Here is a 22989-nt window from a genome sequence, read left to right as displayed (position 1 = left end):
ATATGCTGCAGGAGCTCTTAAATTTAAGAGTCCTCAGAAAGCAATGACTGGATTGGGTAGTATTACAGACCTGTCTGGTTGCATTGTGTAACTGTGCTCCTCTGCAGTTGCACAGTGCCAGCTCTGTACATCAGGCGGTGCAATTGCCATGCTATCACTGGAAATAAATGGTGGTGTAGTAGCTTATCTGTGACCTCTTGGCCAGTTCTAGCCTGTTTGTTGTACCTTCTAGCAGGTTGCTATTGTCACACAGGTGCTGCATGGGAAGTCATGCATGCCCAGATCCTCGGGCACACAGAGCCAGTGTACTTGGAGCTGATGGCAATGACTGTTAAGTGAGGGCTGCAACTCGGAGGGGGCAGAGAAGTCCTGGGTCTTTTCACCCTTGGTAAAAAAGCCCGGTTTTCTGCGGTATCTGCGATACGTCAGTGGGAATCGGAGCCCGGCAGCCTGACCTCTGCACCGCGCCCTCCCGCAGGGCGGGCCGAGGAACGGCTTCTGCCTGCAACCTCCGCAGCGGCAGCCGGGCCTCGCCGTCCGGGCAAAACTGGGCCGAGCGGGGCAAGCGCCGCCGCCCGCCCGGCCCTATCAGGCTTCTACGCTCTCGGGCCCCGCCCGGCCTCGGCGCCGCCTCGGGCTGGCGGGCCCGCCCCGGCCGCAGTCCGCTCTCGCTCCGCAGCATGGAGCCGCCGCTCGGCTTCCGCGGGCGCCGGGCCCTGGTGACTGGAGCTGGAAAAGGTGACGGGGGCCGGGGCCGGGGCCGGCGGGAGCGCGGGCTGACGCCGTCTCCCCGCAGGGATCGGGCGCGCCGTGGCCGTGGCGCTGAGCAGAGCCGGGGCCCGCGTGACAGCGCTGAGCCGCACGGCGGCGGACCTGGAGAGCCTCGCGCAAGAGGTAGCGGCCGCCCCCCGCCTCGGGGCCTCCCGGCGCCCCTCCAGGAGCGGCTGCCCCGCCCGCTGTAACGCGGCTGGGCCCCGCCGCGCCTCCCGCTCCCCTGTGGCCGCCCGACTCACGGGGGCCGCCCTCGCCGTAGTGCCCGGGCATCGAGCCCCTGTGCCTGGACCTGGCCGACTGGGACGCCACGGAGGCGGCGGTGGGCGCGGCAGGGCCCTTCGAGCTGCTGGTGAACAACGCGGCCGTGGCGGTGCTGCAGCCCTTCCTGGACGTGACGCGGGAGGCCCTGGAGCGGTGAGTGCCGCGGGGCCCGGCCACCCGGCGGCCGCTGCCCCGGGCTGTGCGGGGGGCCCGCGGAGCGGACGCTGCCGGCTGAGCCTCAGCCAAGCCCGAGCGCCAGAGTGTGGCAACACTGTCCAGAAACTGGTGTCTCCTAGAAAGGAAGCAGCTGTGCAACGGCACCAGACACGCACACGTTTAGAAATGCTCGCGTTCCCCCTGCATGATGAAGCCGTCTGGTTGCTACGGCTTCTGTCTTTCTTTACTGTATTTCACGCTTCTCAAAACCACCTTGCTCCCTGTAAGCATTGAAAGGAAACCAAGTAAAGCACTGCCTAGCCCAGCTACTGAATAGCCAGAGCCTGTACTTTGATCTTGTAGGTGGTGTGTGCACACCATCCAGCCTGCACGGGACACAGGAGCACCTTTCACTGTTAATCAAGCTCAGTTTCCAGTCTAGCTGCAACCCAACCTCTGCTAAATCAAAAGGCAGTTGTTGTTAAGATAATTCAGATATAGAGAAGACAGAGCCAGGTAACGGAGTATAAAACTGTTATGGTGTGAAATTAAATTTGCTTGCTGCAGTAACATGATATCTGTTTCTCAAAAGATCCATAGTTCCAGTCAGGGAGCTAAGCTTTAGGATACAGGATGTGGTGAGTCTGCTTCCTTCTGAGAAGACGGGTCGTGCTTTGTCCCTGTGTTAAGAATGGCTTTTGCAGGTTTGTAATCAAGGATTCATTTGTGACTGGACTATAAAATGTATGAATTCCACTGACTGTTCTGCAGAACTAGCAGATAAAAACCTGACCAAGGAAGGCCTATGTGACCCATCCTACAGATCTGCTGGTTTAATGCCATATGAAGGGTTTGATTGACCTAGGAAGAATCACTGGCTGAGGACCAGGGCTCACAGTTTAAACTTCAATAGAGGAACTACATCAGGCTGCTCAAGACCAGAGTCCTGCTGGACGAGTGCACCTCCCACTGCATCCAGTGAACGCTTTGCTGCTGGGAGCATGCCCTTTCTTTCTGGCTGCTCAGCTGCCATTCCTGCCCATTCTAGAGTACCACCCGCGTTTCCAGGACAGCAGCAGCGCTTGGTCTCTGCTGCTTCCCAAAACAACTCCTCTCTGACCTGCAACCACTCCACAACTTTTCAATTTGATTTATTTGTAGGTCTTTTGATGTGAATCTTCAGGCTGTGCTTCATGTTTCCCAGGTGAGAAAGAATTGTCACTGCAGGTGTTTCCATGAATAGCAGTGACTAAGCTGTTCTACATAGTGGAGATAAGTGCCCTCTGTGGGGACTAAAGGGACTAACCCAAAGTTAACCCAACAATTTGCCCTTTGCTCTCGCTTAGACTCTGTCTTGTAAGTGTAAGGCAGGGAGGACTTAATTCCTCCAGATGTTTCTGCTCTTTTGGCTACCATAATAGCCAGCAAGATTCCTCCTCAATGAAATAATGATTTCTCCTGTTACAATTCTGGCATCTCCCTTTGTCTTCTCCCCCTGCTTCTAGATTGTGGCTCGGCAGATGATTGCACAGGGGGTGGCAGGTGCTATTGTGAACGTCTCGAGCCAGGCGTCTCGGCGTGCTCTGCGGGATCATGCTGTGTACTGTACGTACGCGTGGTTTAGCAGCACCCCTCATATTTCTGACTGAGCTGGAGCCCCACAGCCACCAAGCTGCTGGCTGCCAGCTCTGGGTGGCGAAATACTTGTGTGTGTTCCAGACCAAGTGCTATGCGCTTAAATGCCTTGTGTTCTTCCCTTCTCTTGCAGGTTCCACAAAAAGTGCTTTGGATATGCTGAGCAAGGTAATGGCAATGGAACTAGGACCACACAAGGTAGGATTCCTTCTGAGACAAAGAAAAGCGTGAAAGCTGAACCTGAGCACTTCAGAGCAGCCTGGTTAGACTGTTGCTCTTGCTTGATCCCAGATTCGGGTTAACACTGTGAACCCCACAGTGGTTATGACTGACATGGGGAGAATTAATTGGAGCGACCCTCAGAAATCTGCTGCCATGATCAATCGAATTCCACTGGGAAAGTTTGCAGGTCAGTGGTATAATTTGTTGTATCCAAACCTTCTCCCTAATTGACATCACAGCCATAAGTAACTTGCTGCTTTTGTGGGAAAAGTTGCAGCTCTGCTGAATGGCTGTGGTTGAATTCCTGAAGCATTTGATGAGGACAGGATGAGAATCAACCTCATCTCCTCTCCTCTACAGCCCTCTTATGTTAGAAGAAGTGAAATGCACAGTATGCCTGGGAGGGGAGCATAAGCACTTGCTTTGAACTATCACTTGATCACAACAAGGACTTTTTGATATCCAGCTCTCAGCCACACTGCCCTGTATGCTGTGTCAAGCACAGGCTGGGGGTGGAGATATTTGCCTGCTCCCATTACGCCTAGAGGCCAAAGCATACTTTTGGGGATGTTTGTTTCTCTAGTACAATTTGAGGGGTGCATCGGATGTTCTCTGTGTTTGATTCCAGAGGTGGATGATGTAGTGAACAGCATTCTCTTCCTGCTGAGTGACAAGAGCGCTATGACAACTGGCAGCTCACTAATGGTTGATGGGGGATTTCTTGTCTCCTAAGAGGACACCTGCATTTCACACCTGGCCTTAGTTTCCATACTAGTACTTCATAGATGTAAACTGCATAGGAAACAATGACACAGACCCAGTCTTGCTGGAGAAGAGGGGCAGCAGGCTGGAAGCTTTATGAGAAGTGTGGCAGAAAACTACCTTTAGAAGATGGCTATATAATAAAGCTCACGTACACCGTCATGGAGAATGTTTATTGCACCAAATAAGGTTTTATCTTGTCACTCTACATGATGATTAGAAATTGGACCTGTCTTTCTTCCAACCCTATTCCCCCAAAACAACCCTTGAGAAGCTCTCCCTATTCCATCCAACTCCATAGAGCTGGCCTGCACTTTCAATGGGAAGGGAAAGAAGAAGCTAGCAGACTCCTCATTGCTTCCTTTGCTGTCTTTAGTAGAAAAAAAACAAAACAGAGGCAACAACCACAGCCCTGCTCTGCAGAGACTGGATTAAGAGGGGGGGAGGCCCTGCTAAAGACTGATGGGGGGAGCAGCACCACGCTCTCCTAGTGTGTGCACACACAAAAAGGCAAATACATCGATTGCACAGAGCTGTTTCAGTGAGTTTAGCTAGTACCCAATAAAGCACCTAATGGTTAGTTCTTCAGCTTCATATCTCATTTACTTTGACTCCCTCCCAGGCTGGTTGTGATTTCTTTAACAGTCTCAGGCACCTATCTGCTAGAGCACCTATTTGTTACCTGTTGGACACAGCAGGCTGGGCAAAGAGAGACCCTACCACTCTCCCAGCTGCTCTTATACAGCACCATCATATCAGCTTCCTCCCCACTCCCACAAGGATCTTCACCACTTGTTTCACCTGCAGGTTGTAGCCAGGCGTTTCCAGGACAGGATGGATGTCTCAGCCCTTTTAGCTTGGGGGTTCAGGAGAGCCAAAACAGCCTATTGCCCCAAGAAGCTACTTTGCCTTCCCCACTGTTCCTCCCCGGGGGGCTGTACAGCCCCAGCTAGTCTCCTGCCCCTGCTGCCCCTTCACATCAACACTGACGTTAAATCAAAGAGACATTTAAAAAACACTTGACTTCATACATGATGAAGGGCCCTACACATCCCAGCCCCCTCCAGAAACACCCAGCTAATATGCAATCTGTCAGAGGACAGCAACATGCTGAGCCAGCACCTCGGCCACAGCCCTCAGAACACAGTACACTTTTTGCCAGGCTTCTTCACAGGCGGTGGGCAGAGCACAGCCCGGATGGCTTCATCAAACACTGTCTTCAAGCCCCGCTGCGTCAGGGCAGAGCACTCCAGGTACTTTACTGACCCTAGGGGGAAGAAGGAGAGCTGCAGCTCAGCCACTCCAGTCTGACCAGGACGTACTGTCCCTCAGACACTCCAAGTAAAAGCTCAATGCACAAAGATCTGCCAGCGCATAGGACTCACCAATCTCCCGAGCCATGGCCAAACCTTGGGGGTAGGTGATGGGGGCCAGTTTCTTGTCACGTAACCTTTCAATGGTGTCTTTATCATCCCTCAAGTCCAGCTTGGTGCCCACCAGGATGATAGGTGTATTTGGGCAATGGTGTCGGACCTCAGGGTACCACTGAAACAAGAGAGGCATGGTAAGAAAAGTAGCGGTAGTGGTAGCTGCAACAATGAGGATGCATTTACGATTAGGAATGAGGTTTTTACTACTATCTGACACAGTGGCAACACCTGAACAGGATACTTAGATACTTCTGCCTACAGTTCTGAGCACGCTCTGCAGGAAGAGACTGGTGTAGATGTATTTATGAAGGCACTGAGACATGGCACCATGACAGGCACTGCCAGTCAACTCTGCACAGAGTTCTTCCCCTAACTACATTTTAGCTTCCAGGACATCCTGCATCTTCTTTAAGATGCAGATTCAAAAAGGCTAAAAATTAGCCAAAGAAGTAATGAATAAGAAGGAGACCTCTCTTAAAGCCTGCAGATTATGACGTTTCCTTATCAAAACACGACTGCTAGAAATTTTGGGCTGGTACATGCGGAGGGGCAGGGGACCCCACTGATCCTTCCCTTCCCCTGTTTCACCCAGAAGTGGAATACTTTACCTTGGCTCTGACATTCTCAAAGGAGGCCGGACTCACAAGGGAGAAGCAGATCAAGAAAACATCCTGTGTGGAAACAAGATGGTCAGCCATGTAGAAAGAAACAGCTAAAGATTATGGAGGGAGGATGGACAGAAAGCCCAGTAGATGACAACCTCCTCCCATAAGCAAGGATTGTGGCTATAAGAAATTCTTCCCCATTAAGGGTGATTAATAGAGAGAGGAAGAGAATGGACTTTTGAATGTGTGATTTCATCTTACTTTACAATATTGGGCCTTGCATGTTAAGCACCCATGGCCACAAATACCTTAACACTGCTACAGGCCTCACCCCTGGTAGGGGAGCCAGGGAAACACTACTACTGCAGCCCAACAATGAGCTGTGCCACTGAGAGAATAGGAGTATGGCTTGACTGCACAGCAGCCCCACACCATTCCTTTCACATGAGCCTCCCTATGGCATGCATAACTTCAAATACCATCACGAAGCAAGGACTAGAATATAACAATCTCTTAAGAGGAATTCAGCTGTGATACTCCTTAAACAACCAGAATGGTGGCTGCAGCTGCAGGAACATGGACTTTCCTCAAAGGAAAGAAGCCTGGCTGTTCTTGGGAACCTCCCTGACGCCAAGAGGAAGCAGTTAAAAGCCAGTCCGAGCTCAGCACTCACCGTCTGTGGATAGGAAAGAGGCCGCAGTCGGTCATAATCCTCTTGCCCTGCTGTATCCCAGAGGCCCAGATTCACTGGCTTTCCATCTACCATGACATTGGCAGAATAGTTATCAAACCTGCCGAGGAAGAGACCTCATCAGTGACAGTCTGGTTGTCACTCACACATCTCCTTACATAAAATCCAAGGGGGCAGTGAATCAGGGGAGGACACTGCAGCACAGCTGCAGTGGGGCTTGTCTGCCTTCCTCGCATACACAGCCGTCCTACCAGCACCCTCCTCGTGTCAGAAGTTCACAATCTGATTTGGGACAGCCTCCCCCCACCTACAAAACCAACTTCTACACACCCCTGCATGCAGAGCAGAAAAGAACTGGAGTCCAAGGCCATTACTCACACAGTAGGGATGTATTCCCCAGGAAAGGCATTTGTGGTGTAACTGATCAGCAAGCAGGTCTTCCCTACAGCTCTGCAGAGGGCAAGAGTGACAAGCATTAAGAAGGGCAAAGCAGGAAGCCCTGCGGCAGCAAAACTCATCTTCCCCCATCCAAAAAGAGGTTAAGTATGTAAAAAGCTACTGAGAAAACAAAGTTACCATGTAAGAAAACAAAGCTCTAACAGTCTGGAGCTGTCATGGACTAGGCCTGAACTCGAACTGCGCACCTTGCCTGGGCCCTGTGCTCTCCCCCTCTTTTTCCCACCAGCTTCAGAACACCAAGCAAAAGTTGCTCTGAGAAGCAGAAGAGAGGGAATAAGTCAGGGTTCTGTGCTAAGCTCAACACATGCATAATAATCTATCAAAATGGGTAAACGGTGAGGTGAAAAAACCACCATCACAATTATTCAAGCTCCTCAGATACAGGAATTCCATGACAATAAATACAAGGGGAAAAATAAGTATACATAAACAAAACAGGCTTTAAAATTGATCACTGTCAGTTTGGAAAGAGATCAGTGTAGATCATTGCAAATACCAGCACAGGGCTTTGCTGAAGGCTGGTGAGATTGATAAGCACATGAGCTTTCCTTAGCCCTGTAGCATCAGGGAAAAGCTTAGTTACAGGAACAGAGGAGTCCCATGAGCATAACCAACCTACTTATTACTGTGAAAGCTGTGAAGTGCAGACAACCTTCCAGAGAAACAGATCATAGTGCCAGTGACAGGGAATGCTGTCTCTTCAGTGGCCAAGTGAAGCTGAACAGCCAACAGAGATGGGTATCCTCTACCCAGCTCTGTAACTGGAGTGGCACAAGGAAAGAGTCCAGGAGTAAGTGAGACCTCAGCGAACCCCACAGTCCCACACCAGGATGACACAAAGCACAGCGAGAACCACCACAGCAATCCACCCAGTCCTTCCCTGGGACCAGGTCCTATCTCTTGGAGAACAGGGAGGTTGCATAAGGAAATACTGCGCTGACTTCCCTCCTGAACCCTGACCCCTCTCCCATCAGTCAGGAAAGGCTCATATTCACAAACCCCACACATACCCACGACGGAAGTGTTTTGCTATCCGAGTCAATTTAGTGTCTGCCCTGTCAACATGCTCTTAAAGCAAAACTCTGGATTGCAGGCCTTCAGCTGAAGTCCACTTCCATCACGCTGTGCTGCTGCTCTCAGGCTGTGCTGTTTTGCCCGGTGGCTCTTTCTCCTGCCTCCCTCCTTTTGCCCTGCAGACTAGAACCCGACATGACCAGCTCAAATGTGCCTTTGAGGGGGTGACATGCATGGGAACGTACAAAGACCAGTCCCTGCCTAAGACCAGTTCCCATTTAGCTCTCCATATCTCAGCTCTGTGCTTGGCGTGGTGATCAGAAAAGCAAACAGGAATTACGAGGAAAAACAGGACAAACTAGGTAAAGTTACAAAGCAGCATATATCTTTTGTGTGCCTGCATCTTGCATACAGGTGCATTCTCAAAAAAAGGCATATAAGAAAAGCCTAAAGAGCAAGAAGGATGATGTGAGGCACACGGTGAAATCAGAAATAGTGTCTGTCGTATTTCACCTTAAAACACAACCAACAAAAGGAGGTAAGAGAGAAACCTCCAAACGTCAAGATTTTCAGTGAGGACTTTGTGATGAATCAAGTCTGCACGATGAAAAAGGCAAAACGAGGGCACCAAACAAAACAACGAGGAGACAGATTTAAACCCCATGGAAAGAAGGTGTCTGTGCTTCAGGCAAACCGCGAGCCGGGACGCTGGGCAGCGTTCGGGGACGAAGGCCCAAGTTTATGAACTGAGCAGGGAGCGGGACGCGGGGGAAGGACCACAGCGGCGGCCGCGGCAGCAAGGCCCCAGTCTCCCTCCAGCTCGGCTTCGGCTCACGGCTCCGACACCCGCGGCTGCCGGTGGGCGAGGGCGGCGCAGGGCCGCAGCAGCAGCCTGCAGCGCTGCTCCCCAGGCGAGGGGCTACGGCGGGGCCGGGGGGCCGCGGACAGGCTGGTGCAGCCCCGCCGGGCCCCGGGCCGGGCCTCGCCGCCGAGCACCGGGCCGGGCCTCGCCGCCGCGCCTCCCGCTGGCGGAGCCGGCTTCCCCGCTCCGCGGGGCGGAGCCGCGCCGGGTCCTCCCTCCCTCCCTCCCTCCCTCCCTCTCGGCGCCGCCAGGCCCGGGCCCGCTTTGTGCGGGGCTGCGGGGGGTCGAGGCGCGGCCGCCGCGCACTCACCCGTCGCCCACCACCACACACTTGATCGCCTGCATCTGCCCGCGATGGCGGCGCCGCCGCGACTCCGCCGCAGTGACAGCCCGCGCGCGCGGGGCGGGGCCGAGCGAGCCGAGCTCAGCCGAGTGCGCCCGAGCCCGCCCGAGCCCTGCGCCGGGGGCGGGGTCTCCCGCTGGCCCCGCGGCGCCGGGGGCGGAGCAGCCAAGCGCGGGGCGGCCGCAGCGGCGCGCGCGCGTGGCGCGGGCTGCCCGCGCCGTCCCGGAGCGCGCGCCGTGCTGCCCCGGCGCCGGCCCAGCCTGCGACCCCGGCTCCGCCCCCCCGGGAGCTGCTTCCCAGCCTCTCTGCTCCTACCCCGGGCCAGAACCAGACCCTGAAGCCCCACGTGGCTCATCCCCCGGCAACAGCCTCTTAGCCCCGGGCAAGACCAGCAGGCTCATCACAGAACCACAGCAGAAGGGTCCTCACCCCTGTCCCGTGTTAGAGCAAAATGCAAAAGCTCTTTATTAAAAACAAAAGGGCAAAACCCAGCATGAAAAATCATAAACACAAACCAACCAGAGCACACAGAGCTTCACCCTCCCGTGGCCTCTCAAAACACATACAGCAAGCTCATTTCTCCCACCACAGACTCACTAGAGAAAGGAAGAGAAGGCTCGCACACCGCTGCTCTGACAGAGGTCTCCACTTCCTCTGATTCAGGTCCTCCCTACGCCTCCCCTTTCTCCACCCCACATGAGGACATGCTGACAGGAAAAGGAAACACCCTCTCCCAGTTGTGCTCTGAAAAGCGACGCCCCAGTGAGTTGGAAGTATTGCTCCTCTGCAGGGCAAGGCACAGCTCTCAGTTCCAGGATCCCAGGAAGCCAGCAGCACAGTTTTGGTATTTGCCATAGTGGAAGGGAATCCCTGATGTATTTTGGCTGTGAGGACTCCAGCCAAGGGCTGCAGCTCGCAGCAAGGAAGCACAGATGCTGGCCCTGACCCCCCCACCCTTCCATGCCAGGTGGTGTGTAGAGGCTTAGACAGGCCAAAGCCCAGCTGCCCAATAAGGATATGGCCAGCCACTGCACAGTAGCCCCGCTGTGCACAGCAGGTTACGTACAGTGAATACCTACTGCACTCCACTACCACCAGAGCCATGAGGGGCGGGGAAAAAGGATCAACATAAGCCCTGCCAGCCCCTGCACATGTGGGCAAGATTTGGTGTTTCCAGCAGCTTTGGGACCCCATGAGCAAGGTTCCACCTACAGGGAACTGTAAATGCTGCTTGCTGCCTGTTATTTACCAGGTTTCATTGGGAATAGCCCTGGCATCCAAACAAATGCTTCAGAAGAACCACTGCCCAGAGAACACAACCCCTGGTAACCAGAGTGTGCCAACAGACTGGTGCTGTACAAAAAGACACAGAAACTACTTCAAATGGTGCAGCAGTGCAGAGGAAGGGCTCCACATCAACAACTGAGACCCATGAGCCTCCATTCCAGCCCCAGACAGTTATTTCCTCCTCTCCTTTATGTGGTCAGGAGCAAGATTTCTGAAGAGCAAGAGAAATTTTCGGTTTGCAGGCTGCTGTGTCACCCCACTCTGCCAAAACTGTTTCACTGAGAAAGTAGAGGCTGTACCTGAGTTGCTCACCTTCTTCCTGACAGCAGGTATCTGGCTTTTTTAAGCAATGCTCTCATTTCCTAGAACTGTGGGTTCCCAAGGGGGAGCCCTGCACATATGCCATGATGGCATTCTGCAAGAAACTTGCTCTTTGGGCCTCTTCTTCCCTCATCCTGGAGATGTCAGCCTCTTTCATTCTCAGCTTCTCCAGCAGAACAGAGATTTCACCTTCTTTGTCCAGCATTGCCTCACGGTGACTATTTGATAGTGCTGCAAAAGAGCAGCAGTATTAGTAAAGAAAATTAGGGTGCCCCTAGAGATAACAGGAACAACATGTTGCATCCACAGCCAAAGGCAATGGAAACAGGATGATCAACAGGCAAATGAGAGAAGCTGCATGGGACACTACGAGAGGGTTTGCACAGACAAGATGTTACAATTCACTGCGCAGGAAATCCAAATATTTTGCTTGATTTCTGGCTTTGGGTAGTTATGTGAGTCTTGGTCTCTATAAAATGAAGACAAGAATCCCTGCAAATACGTCAGGATGGAGGGTAAAATTCCTGGTTGTGCACACAGGCAGGAAGCACCATTGTCACTACCTGTAAGTGTAGCTAAGTTCTAGGCCCACTGTAGGGTAACTCAGTATTACCCCTTGAGAAGCATGAAAGGATTCATCACCTTTCAGCTGCCTCTCCAGGGCTGCAATCTTCTCTCTCAGCCCATCCTGTGCTGTGCGTTCAGCCTGCAAGTGTCCAATCTGCTCCTGTAATTCCACTTTCACTTTATTCACCTCTGTCACTTTCTCTTCTTCCTTACTGTTCAGGTCCTGACACAGAAAGACAAACACATTACTTACTGAACAACTTCAGCAACATGCTGTGCCCCTGTGGTGAGACTCTCTCTACTCCAGTCCAAATTACCTGCTGAAGCTCTTCTAGCCGCCTCCTGAGCCCATCAGCGTGCAGGCTCAACTGACTGGCTTTGGCTTGGGCCTCAGCAACCATCTGTTTTTGCTTAAGGCAGCAGTTCTGAGCTTCATCCCGTGACTCAGTCATCAGCCGCAGCTTCTCTTCCAGGTGTTCTAGTCGTTGCTGCTGTAAGACACAAATCAAAATGAAAATACATCAGTCCCATTCCATTCCTGCGAAGGGATTCTGCCCTTTTTGTTCCCAACATAGTGAACCCTTGGTTGAGTCAACTGGCACTGAAGAACAAGAACATGACTGAGCCATAACAGACTCAGCACTTCTCCCCTGCATTCAGAGGTGAATCCAAGCTGCTTTCTCTTGCCCTGGAAAACATTCTGATGGCAATGCTGCAACGCCCAGCTCACCCCAGAGAGACAGAACCAAGTCCTTGGCAGAAGCACCAACACCAGTGCCAGCATTCACAACTAATGCTTTAGCATCATTTCCTCCATATCCTAAATGGCTTGAAACCTCTGTAGGCAGCTAAGCAAGTTCTGTGCCCCACCACAGACACACATACCAGCTTTTATTTGTAAACACAGTAAAGCCTTTCCTTTCATGATGTTACACTAAGTAACCATTCTAATAGCTTTGGTGTATTTTCCTTATCCCTTGTTCTCTTTCATGGGGTGTTGACTTCATTGCCATTTTCACAAAGTTCAATTGTACAGTGACTTTTTCTATCCAGCAGCAGTAGCCACCTGAGAAATTTCTCTGAGTCCAGAGAAACAGGAGCAGCCCAAGAATGCTGCTGTAAAACAGAAGGATCAACATCTGCCTGTTAGCTTCAAACGCCAAATGAAATCTGCTATGACAATATCCACATCAATTCTGCTACTACTGAAAAGCGCAGAGCAGGTGGGGACAGTGGTTACATTCTGCAGACAATTCAAAGCAGATTCTTCATTACTCCTTCCTCAGAAATCACACTGTTCGCAGGCCAGTGAAACCCAGGGCAGGGAGTTACTCAGCAGTTCTCCAAGACAAAAACACAGACTAGGCAGCCAAATGCACTCCCTCCCACAGACAGGTCTTGTCTTTACCTCCTCCAACCGTGCCCAGTTCCGGACTTTTATTAACTCCTCCTCTGCCTGGCCTCGCTCAGTGAGTGCAGCTGCTTTGGTTTGGCTCAGCTCCTAGCACAGAAACATGACAGACAGAGAAGCTGCATCACTGCAACACTCACAAGAAAACGTGAGCAGCTTCCCATTGCAGGCTACACATGACACAGCTGTCTCCCTCACCCAGGGGCAGGACAAACAAATCCAGATTACATATACAATTTCACATCCCACGACTGCCATCTAAATTCAATGAGAATTTCAGTCACATGAAGCTATATAATGGGTGAAACCTTCTGAAGACAGCGGAATAAGAGAGGGCAGCACTGCATCTAGCTGGAGGAATAGGTAAGGAGAAATATGCTAACCTACTTGGAACTGGATGGAAATCCTGAGAAGTCAAATCCTGGTAAGAAACTAATCACCTTCAACAGAATCTTTATTTTTGTTCTGTCAGAATCTAAAGGTTTCCCCTTGGAACCTTCTCCTTCCTTAGTCCAAAGCAGTAAAAATATTGAAGTAAAATTTTAGCTGGTAAACTGCCACTTTCTGCTCCTCCCTAAAGCACATGACAATTTTTACATAGGTTAGCAACAGAAGACTCCACAGAGCTCCCCTGGCAGCCTTCTCCTGCCACCACTATCTAAGCATTCCATTGCACCTGGAATATCCATTCTCACCTCCTCCAGAGCTATCCTGATGGCCTCCAGCTTCTGGATCCTCTCCTGCATGGAATGTTCACTGGCCTCCATGTGCTGTGTCAAATGATTCACCTGTAAAGCAGAAGAAACCATTTAAGTAAGTGCCAGAAAACCACTCCCATCTCCAGGCACAGCAGCATGGCTACTCGGCACGAGAAAGAGCATCCTCTCATTGACCCACCTACCACCGAATTAAAATTTATCCCCATCAGAGCTCCACTAGGACACTGCAATATAGACAGAATCTGCCCTCTGGAAACTGGGAATATTAGACAGAGATCCCTTCCAGGCCAAGATGAAAGATGGAGTCTGAGCTCTCATCTTCAAGAGGTACAAAAGGCCAAATCTTCATTTTCTACTTGTAACATAGCTAAAATCTTCCTGTCCTGTGTCTTTTCTTACAAGGCTTCAAAATCTTCAATCTATTGGTGTAATTTTATTTTTGAGACATTTCACACCTCAGTAACACTCCAAAGAGAACCTGTCACAGCCTCTTGTCCTGTCCACTCAGACAGAATCCCCCTGACACGTAACTGAGAAGGATCTAGTAAGCTGACCCCACTTCAAGGCATCTTTATTTCAGTGAGCATGATGAGACTGCTTATTCATAACTACCTCTGTGCAAGACTGACACAGGAACCAGTCTCCAAGGTCCCAGTAGAATCACATACCACTCTGGCCCATACTCTTGCAAGCTACAAAATCTTACTCGCTGGTAGAATGTGCTGTGATCTCTTCACCCAGGCTTGGCTTGCAGAAATGGCCTGTTATTCCCAAGGAAGTCTGAGGCCACTAATTTTTAAACTTGTTTAAGAGCAGCTGACAGCAAACAATGACCTCCAGCGGTGCCTGTATGTCAGGAGCAAAGTGAGACTAACCTCAGGATGCTGCAGAAACCCCGTCCTTACCTCTTTCACCCGAAGGGATTCCAAGTCTTCAAGGCTTTGTTTAAATCTTCTCTTCTCTGTCTCCAGGCGTTCTGCAGATCAAAGGCAGGCATATCACAATTCTGGCATTATTTATACTCTATCACAAACTCTTCCACCCTTCCTCCTTGGTTGCCTTACCCATTAACTCATGGGCAGTAATCCCAACCCATAGGTGTCTACGAGCTCTTTCTGCTCCTCCACCTACCCTCAGCCTGCATGGCCCGCAGCTTCAGCTCTGCTGTTGTGTTGGTCAAGTCTTGTTTCACCTGGAATAGCTGATCCTGCTGAATTTTGTTCTTCTTTTCCAACTCATCCACCTACAAGGAAATTACCACCACAAAAGATTTTCTTCTCCTGTTAGAGAAATTTGGCTGTACAGAACAATCAGCAGGGACACAAACAAGGATCCAAGTAGAAGCATATACACACAGCAGAACTGAACAATGTCCAAATCCTGCTCCTCAGCCTTGTACTTCCTCTCCTACCTGGTTTCTTAGAAGCAGATTTTTCTCTCCGGCCGCAGACAAGTCACGGAAAAGCTTCGCTTCACGATCAGCACCTTCCTGCAAACAGAATCCTAATTATAGAATAGAATCGTAGAACAGTTAGGGCTGGAAAAGGACCTTAAGATCATCTAGTTCCTCCCCCCCTGCCATGGGCAGGGACACCTCCCACTAAACCATGCCACCCAAGGCTCTGTCCTTTATGAACCTGTTCTCACCATAGTTCTTGCACTGATCTACACCTGCCAAATCCAACCTACCCCCTGAACACTAAGGATCCTCTCCACACTCAGCACTCACCTCTAACTTACCTGACAATTTTTGTCACGGCAGCTGTCGTTAACCCACTAGTGTTAAAACATCACGTCGCCTACCCCATCCAGGCTCCCCCAAATATACACAAACCACATGTGACCTGGAACCCTGCTCTCAAACCTAACTACGAAACTAGGACTTATCCAGCTCACCTGTTTTTGCTGCTGGAGCTCCTTCAAGTGGCACTCAGCCATGCTGGTTTGTTCCTGCCTCACGGCATTCAGTAGCTCTCCCAAGTTGTGCACCTTCTGCTCAGACAGAGCCAGGGCAGCTTCAGTCATCTGCAGTCTACACAGAGAAACACTTTCCAGAGTCCCTTCCAAGAGAGACACTTCCAGTGAACCACATGGTACAAGATGTTAACACATCTTTGGCAGCAGATGAAATCTAGCTAGCTAAATCTGTACAAGGGACACGTCCACACTGACACATAGCAAACTGAAATTATCTTTATCTAAGAGGAACTGAACAAGCCAGGCTTATCAGTTTGAAGTCTAACCACTGTCATGTGGATACAGCTCTACACAATCTAACATTGCTTTCAGGCAGCTCCACCTCATTGTTCCTGAGCACACAATCTTGCTGGTCAGGTTCCTCCCTATCTTCAGCGGTTCTCAGAGAACACTACCAAATGCCAGGGAAGCAGGTACAGGCTCATGCCACGCTGTAAACTGTGCAAGCAACATGCCCCCATCCCAACCACACAATCCTTTTCTTCTTTTCACCCTCTGTAATTCACTTGCTCTTACACAAATGCACTGTAATTTTACTTAAAAGCAGGCTAAATATCTAGCATGGCAAACACAACGGACTGGGTAATTTCTGGATACTCCTGCAGAACTAAGTGACACTGTAAGCCAGCCACTCTGAAAGATTATCCCCCTTCTTAGCAGCTCTGCCCAGGACGGCCCAGACAGCACAGAACAGTGGGAAGGCAAAAGTTCTCCTCCTCCATACTTGGCTTTCAGTGAATTCATAATAGAGTGCTGCTCATTCAATGCTTCCTGCAGCTGGCTGACTCGTGCTGCAGACATCCTGCATGTGGGGGGTGGGGGGAAGACAAAGAAAAGGAAAAGAAAAAAGGTTGGTGATTTCTGCCAGGAAATGGAGAGGGCCCGATTCTGGTATCAAAGAGCAGAAAGCATTCAAAAATACAACTCACCTGTCACTCCTGGCTATTTCTTCTCTCTGCTTATCTATAGTGTTCATCAAATCCAAGAACTGTGAACAAGGCAAACATCAGCAAGGAAATGGAACTGCATTAGTTTCATTTCCATTTCTCATCTTTCTCATCCTAGTGACAGCTGAAGACTGGTCAAGTCACTCTACTGAAAGCAAGCAAACTGGAGGTTTGATGGGTTCATTAACACTTCAGACTGAGGTCACCAAGTGTAGGGACTCTGCATCATTAGGTGTCAGAAGGAAGACTCTCATTTCTAGGGTTTTGCCACTTGGAAAACATCAAACCAGTTGCAAAAGAATCACCAAAAGCATAAATATGAGTGAAAAGAACACCAAAACTCCTCCAGAATGAATATGTTCAGAAGGGCATAGGGCATGTGTCCACACCCATACTGCCCTGGATCTGATCCCTGGGTATCCTAGCTCAGAAAAAGGACCCAATTTGCTAAACCATGCTGTGTGCTTGCCCATGAAGATGCACATGCAACTTCAGGTGCACAATAATCCTGTCACTGAGCGTTTCATAAGGACACTAAGGGAAAGCATAGGATTCTAGCTGCCCCATTGGAACTGCCAACATGTAAGACTGCTGACCTGCTTGGTCTTCTCATCCTTCAGGCTCAAAACCTCCTTGCTGAGTATGGATGCTCGGTTCTGCGTCTCACTCAGGATAGTCTGACGGTCTTGGTTGTGATTCATGGCTTGCTCTGATGCAGAGAGAGCAGATCATGCACATGTTTCCAAAGCAACAGCATAGCAAGCACTGCTGGTAGAGACAGCACTCAGGTGACCCCCCTGGCTATCAGAAGCACCAGGATAGTAGCACTTCTCATGCTGGCCCACAGGTTGGGGCCATCAAAGACAGCAGCGCATACGGGGTAATTAACAGCCCAGCCACAGGAAGCCATTCAACTCCAGTGATGACAAAGGATGTGCTGTGCTGGCTACATCAAAACTGGGCTACTCAGAGGCGAAGAGAGTCTCAAGTTCTCCCACGTTCACAAACAACAATAATCATCAATTCAACCCTAACTCTTTTTTTTTTTCTTCTTGCTAGTAAGTGACACCTCCAACTTGGCCAGCCCTCCCCAGAGGACACGAGGAAGCGATGTAGGGCACTGTGTAAGTGCTGTTGAGAAAGGGAGGGGAGTCAGGATAGCTCTCTTCTGGAGCAGCAACTGCCCTATATCCCTCAAGTGCTGAAATGGGAAAGGACTTACTCAGTTTTTTCCAGTGCAACAAGTAATACTTACCCACAGCTTTTAGGATATCACTAGGAACGTTGTTCCCAGCCAGTTCCAACCTCTTCAGGGTCTTATTGCTGTGCAGGCAGTTCAGCAAAGCTCGGCCACCCAGAAGCCCAATATTATTCCAACGCAAATCTATGCAGAAAGTAAATTTTCAGCCCAGTAGCCACAAATCTGCTTAAAAACACTGGCCTCAAGAGAAACCATGCTCCTTACACATCTACAAGCATGGCCAATGATCCCAGATGGCCCCAGCACAAACACAGGTGAATACTGTCTCCCTTCTCAAGACGAACGAGAGGGAGGGGAAAATGACAGCCAAAGCAGGAAAGGCAAGAATGAGCCTTCAGTGCAGTGAAGTGCAAGAAGCCATTACAATTCAAAAGGGATAAAAATGTGCCTCTCATATTTTCATCTCATGAGCCTTCCTTTCACAACCAGAATCTGTGGATGAGGAAGAACTGGCACTAATAGCCACATGTTCCCGAAGGAAATTCTGGCAAAATTCCTTACTTAGGGCAAAGCAAGTGTGAAGTAAGTCTCAGAGTCTGGCATGAGCCATGCCAACAGCATCCACAAATGGGAAGGCACCCACTCCCCCCTTCACTAAGGACTATTCTGCCCCAAGCACACAATTCTTTATCTCCAGATTTGCTTCCAGAGATTCCAATTACAGCTCCCACTCTCCAAAGGCCAGGCACCATGAGCTCTACTCCCTGCACAAAGTCTGCGAAGCACTGCAGACTGATGCAGATTAGGAATGACGCTACACCAGCTGGCAGAGATCAGGGCAGGCTGCAACAAACCTGCAGATATATGTGTGTGTGTTTGCATATACAAAGGCAAACACAGAACCATCGCTCTTACCCAGCTCCTGAAGGCTGGCGTTTTGTTTCAGTGCCATGGCCAGTTCTCCAGCACCTTGATGGTTGATCTGGTTACTGCGCAGATCCAGCCGCTGGAGAAAGCTGTTTGCTCCCAGTCCCTGGCAGAAAGATGAGAAGCCTTCCTCCCACATGCCAAGGTTGTTCCACTCCAAAATTAAGCTAGGGAAAATCAGGCAGGATTGGAGTTCATGAGATAAAAGGAGAGTTGCAAGAGCTTAAATTATACCAGAATCACGGTACCCATTCAAACACCCATCTCTGCTCACAGACTCAAGTTTCAGAAAGCAGGATGCTGCTAGGATCCTGCATCCTCCAAAAGGGTTCCTCCAGTTCTCACTCCTTCACCTGTCCCATCCCTCATAAGAAACTGCACTTGACATTCCTCCTACCTCAACCAAATGCACTCCCATCCCTTTTCTTATGCTGTGTGCCATCTAGCAGCACTAAAAGAGAGGTAGACACAGGTTTTTACCTCCTGATGGATCTGTTCTGCCTAAGAAGTTTTCCCAAAGCCTCAGCTCCCATGGCTCGCAGGTTATTTCCCTGAAACAGAAGCCCCAGGTGATCAGCAGGCTATGACCCAGCTACCCCATAAACAGCACCAGGCACACCCACTGTAATGGGGATGTCAGTCTGCCAAAGACGGTCTGAGTAACATTTGTCTCACACATCAGTCAGCTTTCCAGAAGACGAAAGACCCTGGGGGGAGCGGGGGACACACGCACTGCTGGGATCACACAGGACCAGTGGGGCGGGAAGCGCTGATTCGAGATAAGCAGAACATTTTAACGTACTCCATTCAAAAGGGCTCGACTGGCACCAGCACAAGGGAGAAGAGAGGTACAACGTAGTTCAGGACTGTGGATTCAGAGGAATAGCTGTGCCAAAGGACTACAAACAGAAAGTCAGTCTCACAGGAGAGTGATAATCATATCTGGAGTTCCAAGCCCAGGCCAGCTGAAAGACACGGGCAAGTTGGATAAACTGCAGAAGCACAAGTCAACTGGAAACTCACTGGTTAATAGAGCAGCCCAAAGAAAAGCACACATATGCCTCATCTGACCAAGCAGCAATCCACAAAAGATACACAGCGGTAACTTCCTATCAGAACTGAATAAAATTAGACAAAGATGAGCTACAAAGTAACTTGGGAGAGTTGTGGCATTGTGTTAAGGAGGCAAGGACTGAGTCACTTGAGAACAAGGACTTTATGGAAACACATATCCTGTAGAACAACCCTGCACCAGGACTACTTCTAATTCTGATTTAAGCTTAAACTCCCGTTTCCTTCCCCACCTTTTGATCTTAATTTTATTTGAACAGACTCACCTTCAAATCCAACAGTTTGACTGTGGTGTTGGAGCAAAGACCATGCAACAGAAGTGTTACACCTGAGTAGAAAAAGACAACATTTATTTCAGAGGCATAACCCTCCGCCTAAGCCGAAGGGGAACCATCCTTCCTAACAGCCGGCTCAGGAGAGAGCTCTGACTCAACACCAGACTGGTGAACGGCCACTGCTGCAGAGAAGTGCGGGTCTGAGCGTTCGGGGCAGGCTTTTTATGTATTATCAAAACAAGAAGTGACCAAGTGAAGAGCTGCGGGTCCCGCTAAGCAGCCCCCAGCGCAGCCCTGAATGCAGCCCATGTCCAGATGGGCCGTTCAGACAAGACTCCCGCTGCCTCACCGAATCCCTGCTGCTCCCAGCAGGGACCCAGCAGAGCCGCGTTCCACCTCCCGCAGGACCCCATCCAACGCTCACCAGCTTTAACGACCCAGCGACCAGATCCAGCCACGGCAGCTGAACGCCCCGGGACCGCCAGCCGCCGCCTGCTCACGACCAACAGCAGCAGACGCGCAGCCGAGGGGCTGGGACCAGCCCGAACTGCGGCGCCCGGCCAGCCGAGCCCGTCCGGTAGCAGCGCGAGCCGCTCCCTCCCCCGCGCCCCGCTGCCAGCTCCGGACCCGCCGCGGTGCAGCCGCCGCCACAAGGACTCCGCGGGCCGCAGGGACGGGCACCCCCGGCGCCGCCCCGCCTCGCCCGGCGGGAAGGGACGCGAGGCCCGGCAGCGCCCGGCCCCGGCCCGGAGAACCCCCCCGCGGGCCCCCCCCACCTTCCTCGCTGAGGCCGCAGTCGCCGAGCGCCACCTCGGTGAAGGGCGCGGCGCCGGGCAGCAGCCGGCCCAGGGCGCCGCACGTCTCCAGCGACAGGCTCTGGGCCGCCAAGTCCAGGCGGGCTCGGCCCGGCGCCGCGCCGCGCGCCCGCAGCCGCCGCAGCACCGGCTCCTGCGGGGCCGCGCACAGCCCCGCGTAGGCCCGGCGGAACTCGTCCATGGCCGCGGCGCAGCCCCGCCCGCAGGCGAGAGGCGCTTCCGGGGGCGGGGCCGGCGGGGCCATGGAGCGGGAGGCGGATGCCGGCGGGTTCCGGAAGGTGCGGCGGGCGCGGGCTGTCGGTACCGGGGGGCTCACCCCCATCCCCGCTCACGCTCTCTCCTCTCTGTGCAGGAGACCGTAGACCGGCTGCTCCGCCTCCACTTCCGGGATGGGAGGACGCGAGGTACCGGGGTGGCTGCGGGCTGTACCGGGGCGGCGGCGGGCGGTGGTGGGTGGGCCCCCACCTTCCGCTTTGTCGTTGCAGTTAACGGCGACGCGCAGCTGCTGATGGTGGAGATGCTGAACGTCTTTGTCCGAGGTGAGCTGCCGGTACCGGGCCCGCGGTCAGCCTGAACCGCGATGGAGACCCGTGCCCAGTTCGCGTGGCGGAACCCCCTTCCCCCGAGCTCCGGCGGAGCTATCCCAGCCCCACACCCCCCGAGCCCTCGGCGCTCTCCTTTCTCCCTTCCGCCAGCAGAAGCGGCGGCGCGAGCTGCGCGGCAGGCGCAGGCCGAGGACCTGGAGAAGGTGGATGTGGAACACGTGGAGAAGGTGCTGCCGCAGCTGGTACGTACCGGCAGAAGGACGCAGGCTGCAGCTCAGCGCTCTGCTATGGGCGGTGTTTCGGGGACCCAGCAGCGCTGCAGACAGGTTTGCTGCTCTCTCCTTACAGCTTCTGGATTTCTAGAGGTCCCTGAAGCATCTGTCCTGCCAGCAGAAGATCTTGGTCTGACTGCATGTCTGGCGCATCCCTGGAATCCAGCTCTAGGAAGAACAGTCTCAACTTATTCTTTCCCTGCCATTTCGCTTCTGTTTCCTCTCTCCTTTACCAACAAAGCCCTAGGCAATTGTGCCATCAGATGCTGGGTTTGAAAGAAGGCTGCCACACGGTTGGTTTGGTCGGCTGAGGCACTGGCTTCCATCTTGCTCCTTTAGCAGGAACCTGCTCTACACAGCACAAGAAGATGCTGTTGTTTTCTCAGCTAATGTGAGAAACAGGTGCTGCTTCAGAGAGATGCATGGAAAGACTTAATGGCTGGAAATGTCAACCAAACTTCAGGCTCTTATTGCCTCAGTGGGCAGCTGTGGCAGAAACTTTAGGTCCAGCTCCAAGCCTGTCTAATGAATAGGTCATTAACAGGAGCTCAGGCACAGGCTCTTGCCAAAAGCAGGTAACTGATCTTTATTTTATAAATAAACAGTGTCTGTCCCTCACTACTTTCCAGTATTTCTGTAGGGCTGTGACATCAAAGAATGCTCGGAACCTTTTAACCATTTGATATTCTCCTCAAGCTGCTTCCTCTCTGCTATAAATTTGTTCTCACAAAGAAACATCAATAAATTAAAACTGAGTCCCCCTCCCTTGTGTAGGCTTCTTTGCTGCAATTAATCATCGAAAGTCAAGTTGCTTCAAAGACTTGCAAAGTTTCCCCCTCACCCACCCTCTTCTCCGAATCTTTGTAGGACTGAAGGAAAAAGGACAGAATAACAAACAGCATGTGTGAGAATCCCACATCACGGGCCAGCCTGGCCCCACGGGCAGCAGGGGGGAGCTGGGAAATAAGAAACCTTACACATGGAGGCAGGACCCATGGAACTGAACTGCCTTTGTTGGGAAATCTGTAGCCGGCTGCAGGAAAGGCAGCTGACACCAGCGTGCCTGAAGGGTGCACAGTGCTGGCAGCTTGCTCTGCGATTAGCAACAGCCAGCACTGAATTCATGCACTGACAGCTGGAGCCAGGAGAGGCTCTGTAGGTCACTGGACTCTTTCAGCCAAGAGCTATCAAGGTTATTGCTCAGGACATCAGACACTGGGAGACTTCAACTAAACCCACGATTTAATACACTTACATGTTCTTTCTGATGGCAGTATCAGCTTCAGCAATGCCCCATCCCTCAGCGCTGCAGCTTCTTTGCCAAGACAACTGTTTGTGCAGCTGTACAATGAAACCAATGAAGGAACTGACCTAGTTCAGCCTTCAGCCCCACAACCATACGGTAAAAAGAAAAAAGCAATAGCAAAAAATGCAAGTACT

The 22989-nt window shown here is 51.7% G+C and overlaps 4 protein-coding genes across 16 annotated transcripts; 2 read left to right on the top strand and 2 right to left on the bottom strand.

Annotated features, from left to right (window-relative positions):
* Positions 1-628: 628 nt before the first annotated feature.
* DCXR (dicarbonyl and L-xylulose reductase) lies at positions 629-3972 on the top strand. Its single transcript, XM_065694082.1, has 8 exons — positions 629-738; positions 797-894; positions 1034-1188; positions 2353-2395; positions 2697-2796; positions 2960-3024; positions 3118-3235; positions 3677-3972. Exons 1-8 carry the CDS (start codon positions 681-683, stop codon positions 3778-3780), a joined length of 741 nt encoding a protein of 246 aa, XP_065550154.1. The 5' UTR covers positions 629-680; the 3' UTR covers positions 3781-3972.
* On the bottom strand, positions 3963-9336 carry RAC3 (Rac family small GTPase 3). 4 transcript variants are annotated; one of them, XM_065694081.1, is made up of 6 exons: positions 9182-9336; positions 6915-6986; positions 6519-6636; positions 5849-5911; positions 5192-5355; positions 3963-5077 (listed from the first exon to the last, which is right to left on the bottom strand). In XM_065694081.1, the coding sequence occupies exons 1-6, from the start codon at positions 9214-9216 to the stop codon at positions 5017-5019; spliced, it is 513 nt and encodes a 170-aa protein (XP_065550153.1). In that variant the 5' UTR covers positions 9217-9336; the 3' UTR covers positions 3963-5016. The 4 variants fall into 4 exon arrangements, with proteins under 4 accessions (XP_065550153.1, XP_065550151.1, XP_065550150.1 ...); XM_065694079.1 differs by having other exon boundaries at positions 5196-5355; positions 9182-9335; XM_065694078.1 differs by lacking the exon at positions 9182-9336 and adding an exon at positions 7615-8882 and having other exon boundaries at positions 5196-5355.
* LRRC45 (leucine rich repeat containing 45) lies at positions 6928-20941 on the bottom strand. Of its 9 annotated transcripts, none has more exons than XM_065694064.1 (18): positions 20694-20938; positions 19909-19970; positions 19052-19122; positions 18560-18738; positions 17699-17827; positions 17040-17152; positions 16426-16484; positions 16221-16298; positions 15416-15551; positions 14931-15008; positions 14651-14762; positions 14425-14495; positions 13496-13588; positions 12798-12890; positions 11707-11880; positions 11465-11612; positions 10814-11053; positions 6928-6986 (listed from the first exon to the last, which is right to left on the bottom strand). In XM_065694064.1, exons 1-17 carry the CDS (start codon positions 20911-20913, stop codon positions 10857-10859), a joined length of 2013 nt encoding a protein of 670 aa, XP_065550136.1. In that variant the 5' UTR covers positions 20914-20938; the 3' UTR covers positions 6928-6986; positions 10814-10856. The 9 variants fall into 9 exon arrangements, 8 of the variants coding, with proteins under 8 accessions (XP_065550136.1, XP_065550135.1, XP_065550137.1 ...); XR_010615849.1 differs by lacking the exon at positions 6928-6986 and adding an exon at positions 9656-10712 and having other exon boundaries at positions 10801-11053; XM_065694063.1 differs by lacking the exon at positions 6928-6986 and adding an exon at positions 9656-10712.
* CENPX (centromere protein X) lies at positions 20897-22313 on the top strand. 2 transcript variants are annotated; one of them, XM_065694084.1, is made up of 5 exons: positions 20897-21010; positions 21085-21136; positions 21218-21271; positions 21431-21519; positions 21626-22313. In XM_065694084.1, exons 1-5 carry the CDS (start codon positions 20912-20914, stop codon positions 21638-21640), a joined length of 309 nt encoding a protein of 102 aa, XP_065550156.1. In that variant the 5' UTR covers positions 20897-20911; the 3' UTR covers positions 21641-22313. The 2 variants fall into 2 exon arrangements, with proteins under 2 accessions (XP_065550156.1, XP_065550155.1); XM_065694083.1 differs by having other exon boundaries at positions 21428-21519.
* The last annotated feature ends 676 nt before the right edge of the window (positions 22314-22989 follow it).

Source organism: Lathamus discolor, chromosome 13, assembly GCF_037157495.1.
Source record: "Lathamus discolor isolate bLatDis1 chromosome 13, bLatDis1.hap1, whole genome shotgun sequence".
In the NCBI taxonomy this organism is placed as follows: domain Eukaryota; kingdom Metazoa; phylum Chordata; class Aves; order Psittaciformes; family Psittacidae; genus Lathamus; species Lathamus discolor.
Note: the sequence above shows the minus strand (reverse complement) of the source record. Positions and strands in the feature narration are given on the sequence as shown.

Coding starts and splice junctions, on each gene's coding strand:
- LRRC45 (XM_065694064.1), bottom strand. CDS start 20,913: ATGGACGAGTTCCGCCGGGCCTACGCGGGGCTGTGCGCGGCCCCGCAG. Junction 18,739..19,051: donor CAGAACAGATCCATCAGGAG/GTAAAAACCTGT, acceptor GATTTTCCCTAG/CTTAATTTTGGAGTGGAACA. Junction 11,054..11,464: donor CCTGGAGAGGCAGCTGAAAG/GTGATGAATCCT, acceptor GCTCTTTTGCAG/CACTATCAAATAGTCACCGT.
- DCXR (XM_065694082.1), top strand. CDS start 681: ATGGAGCCGCCGCTCGGCTTCCGCGGGCGCCGGGCCCTGGTGACTGGA. Junction 2,396..2,696: donor CTGTGCTTCATGTTTCCCAG/GTGAGAAAGAAT, acceptor CCCTGCTTCTAG/ATTGTGGCTCGGCAGATGAT. Junction 2,797..2,959: donor GCGGGATCATGCTGTGTACT/GTACGTACGCGT, acceptor CTTCTCTTGCAG/GTTCCACAAAAAGTGCTTTG.
- RAC3 (XM_065694078.1), bottom strand. CDS start 8,003: ATGTGTGGGGTTTGTGAATATGAGCCTTTCCTGACTGATGGGAGAGGG. Junction 5,912..6,518: donor CTCTTTCCTATCCACAGACG/GTGAGTGCTGAG, acceptor GTTTCCACACAG/GATGTTTTCTTGATCTGCTT. Junction 5,356..5,848: donor TTGAGAATGTCAGAGCCAAG/GTAAAGTATTCC, acceptor CTCTTGTTTCAG/TGGTACCCTGAGGTCCGACA.
- CENPX (XM_065694083.1), top strand. CDS start 20,912: ATGGCCGCGGCGCAGCCCCGCCCGCAGGCGAGAGGCGCTTCCGGGGGC. Junction 21,011..21,084: donor ATGCCGGCGGGTTCCGGAAG/GTGCGGCGGGCG, acceptor CTCTCTGTGCAG/GAGACCGTAGACCGGCTGCT. Junction 21,272..21,427: donor GCTGAACGTCTTTGTCCGAG/GTGAGCTGCCGG, acceptor CCCTTCCGCCAG/CAGAAGCGGCGGCGCGAGCT.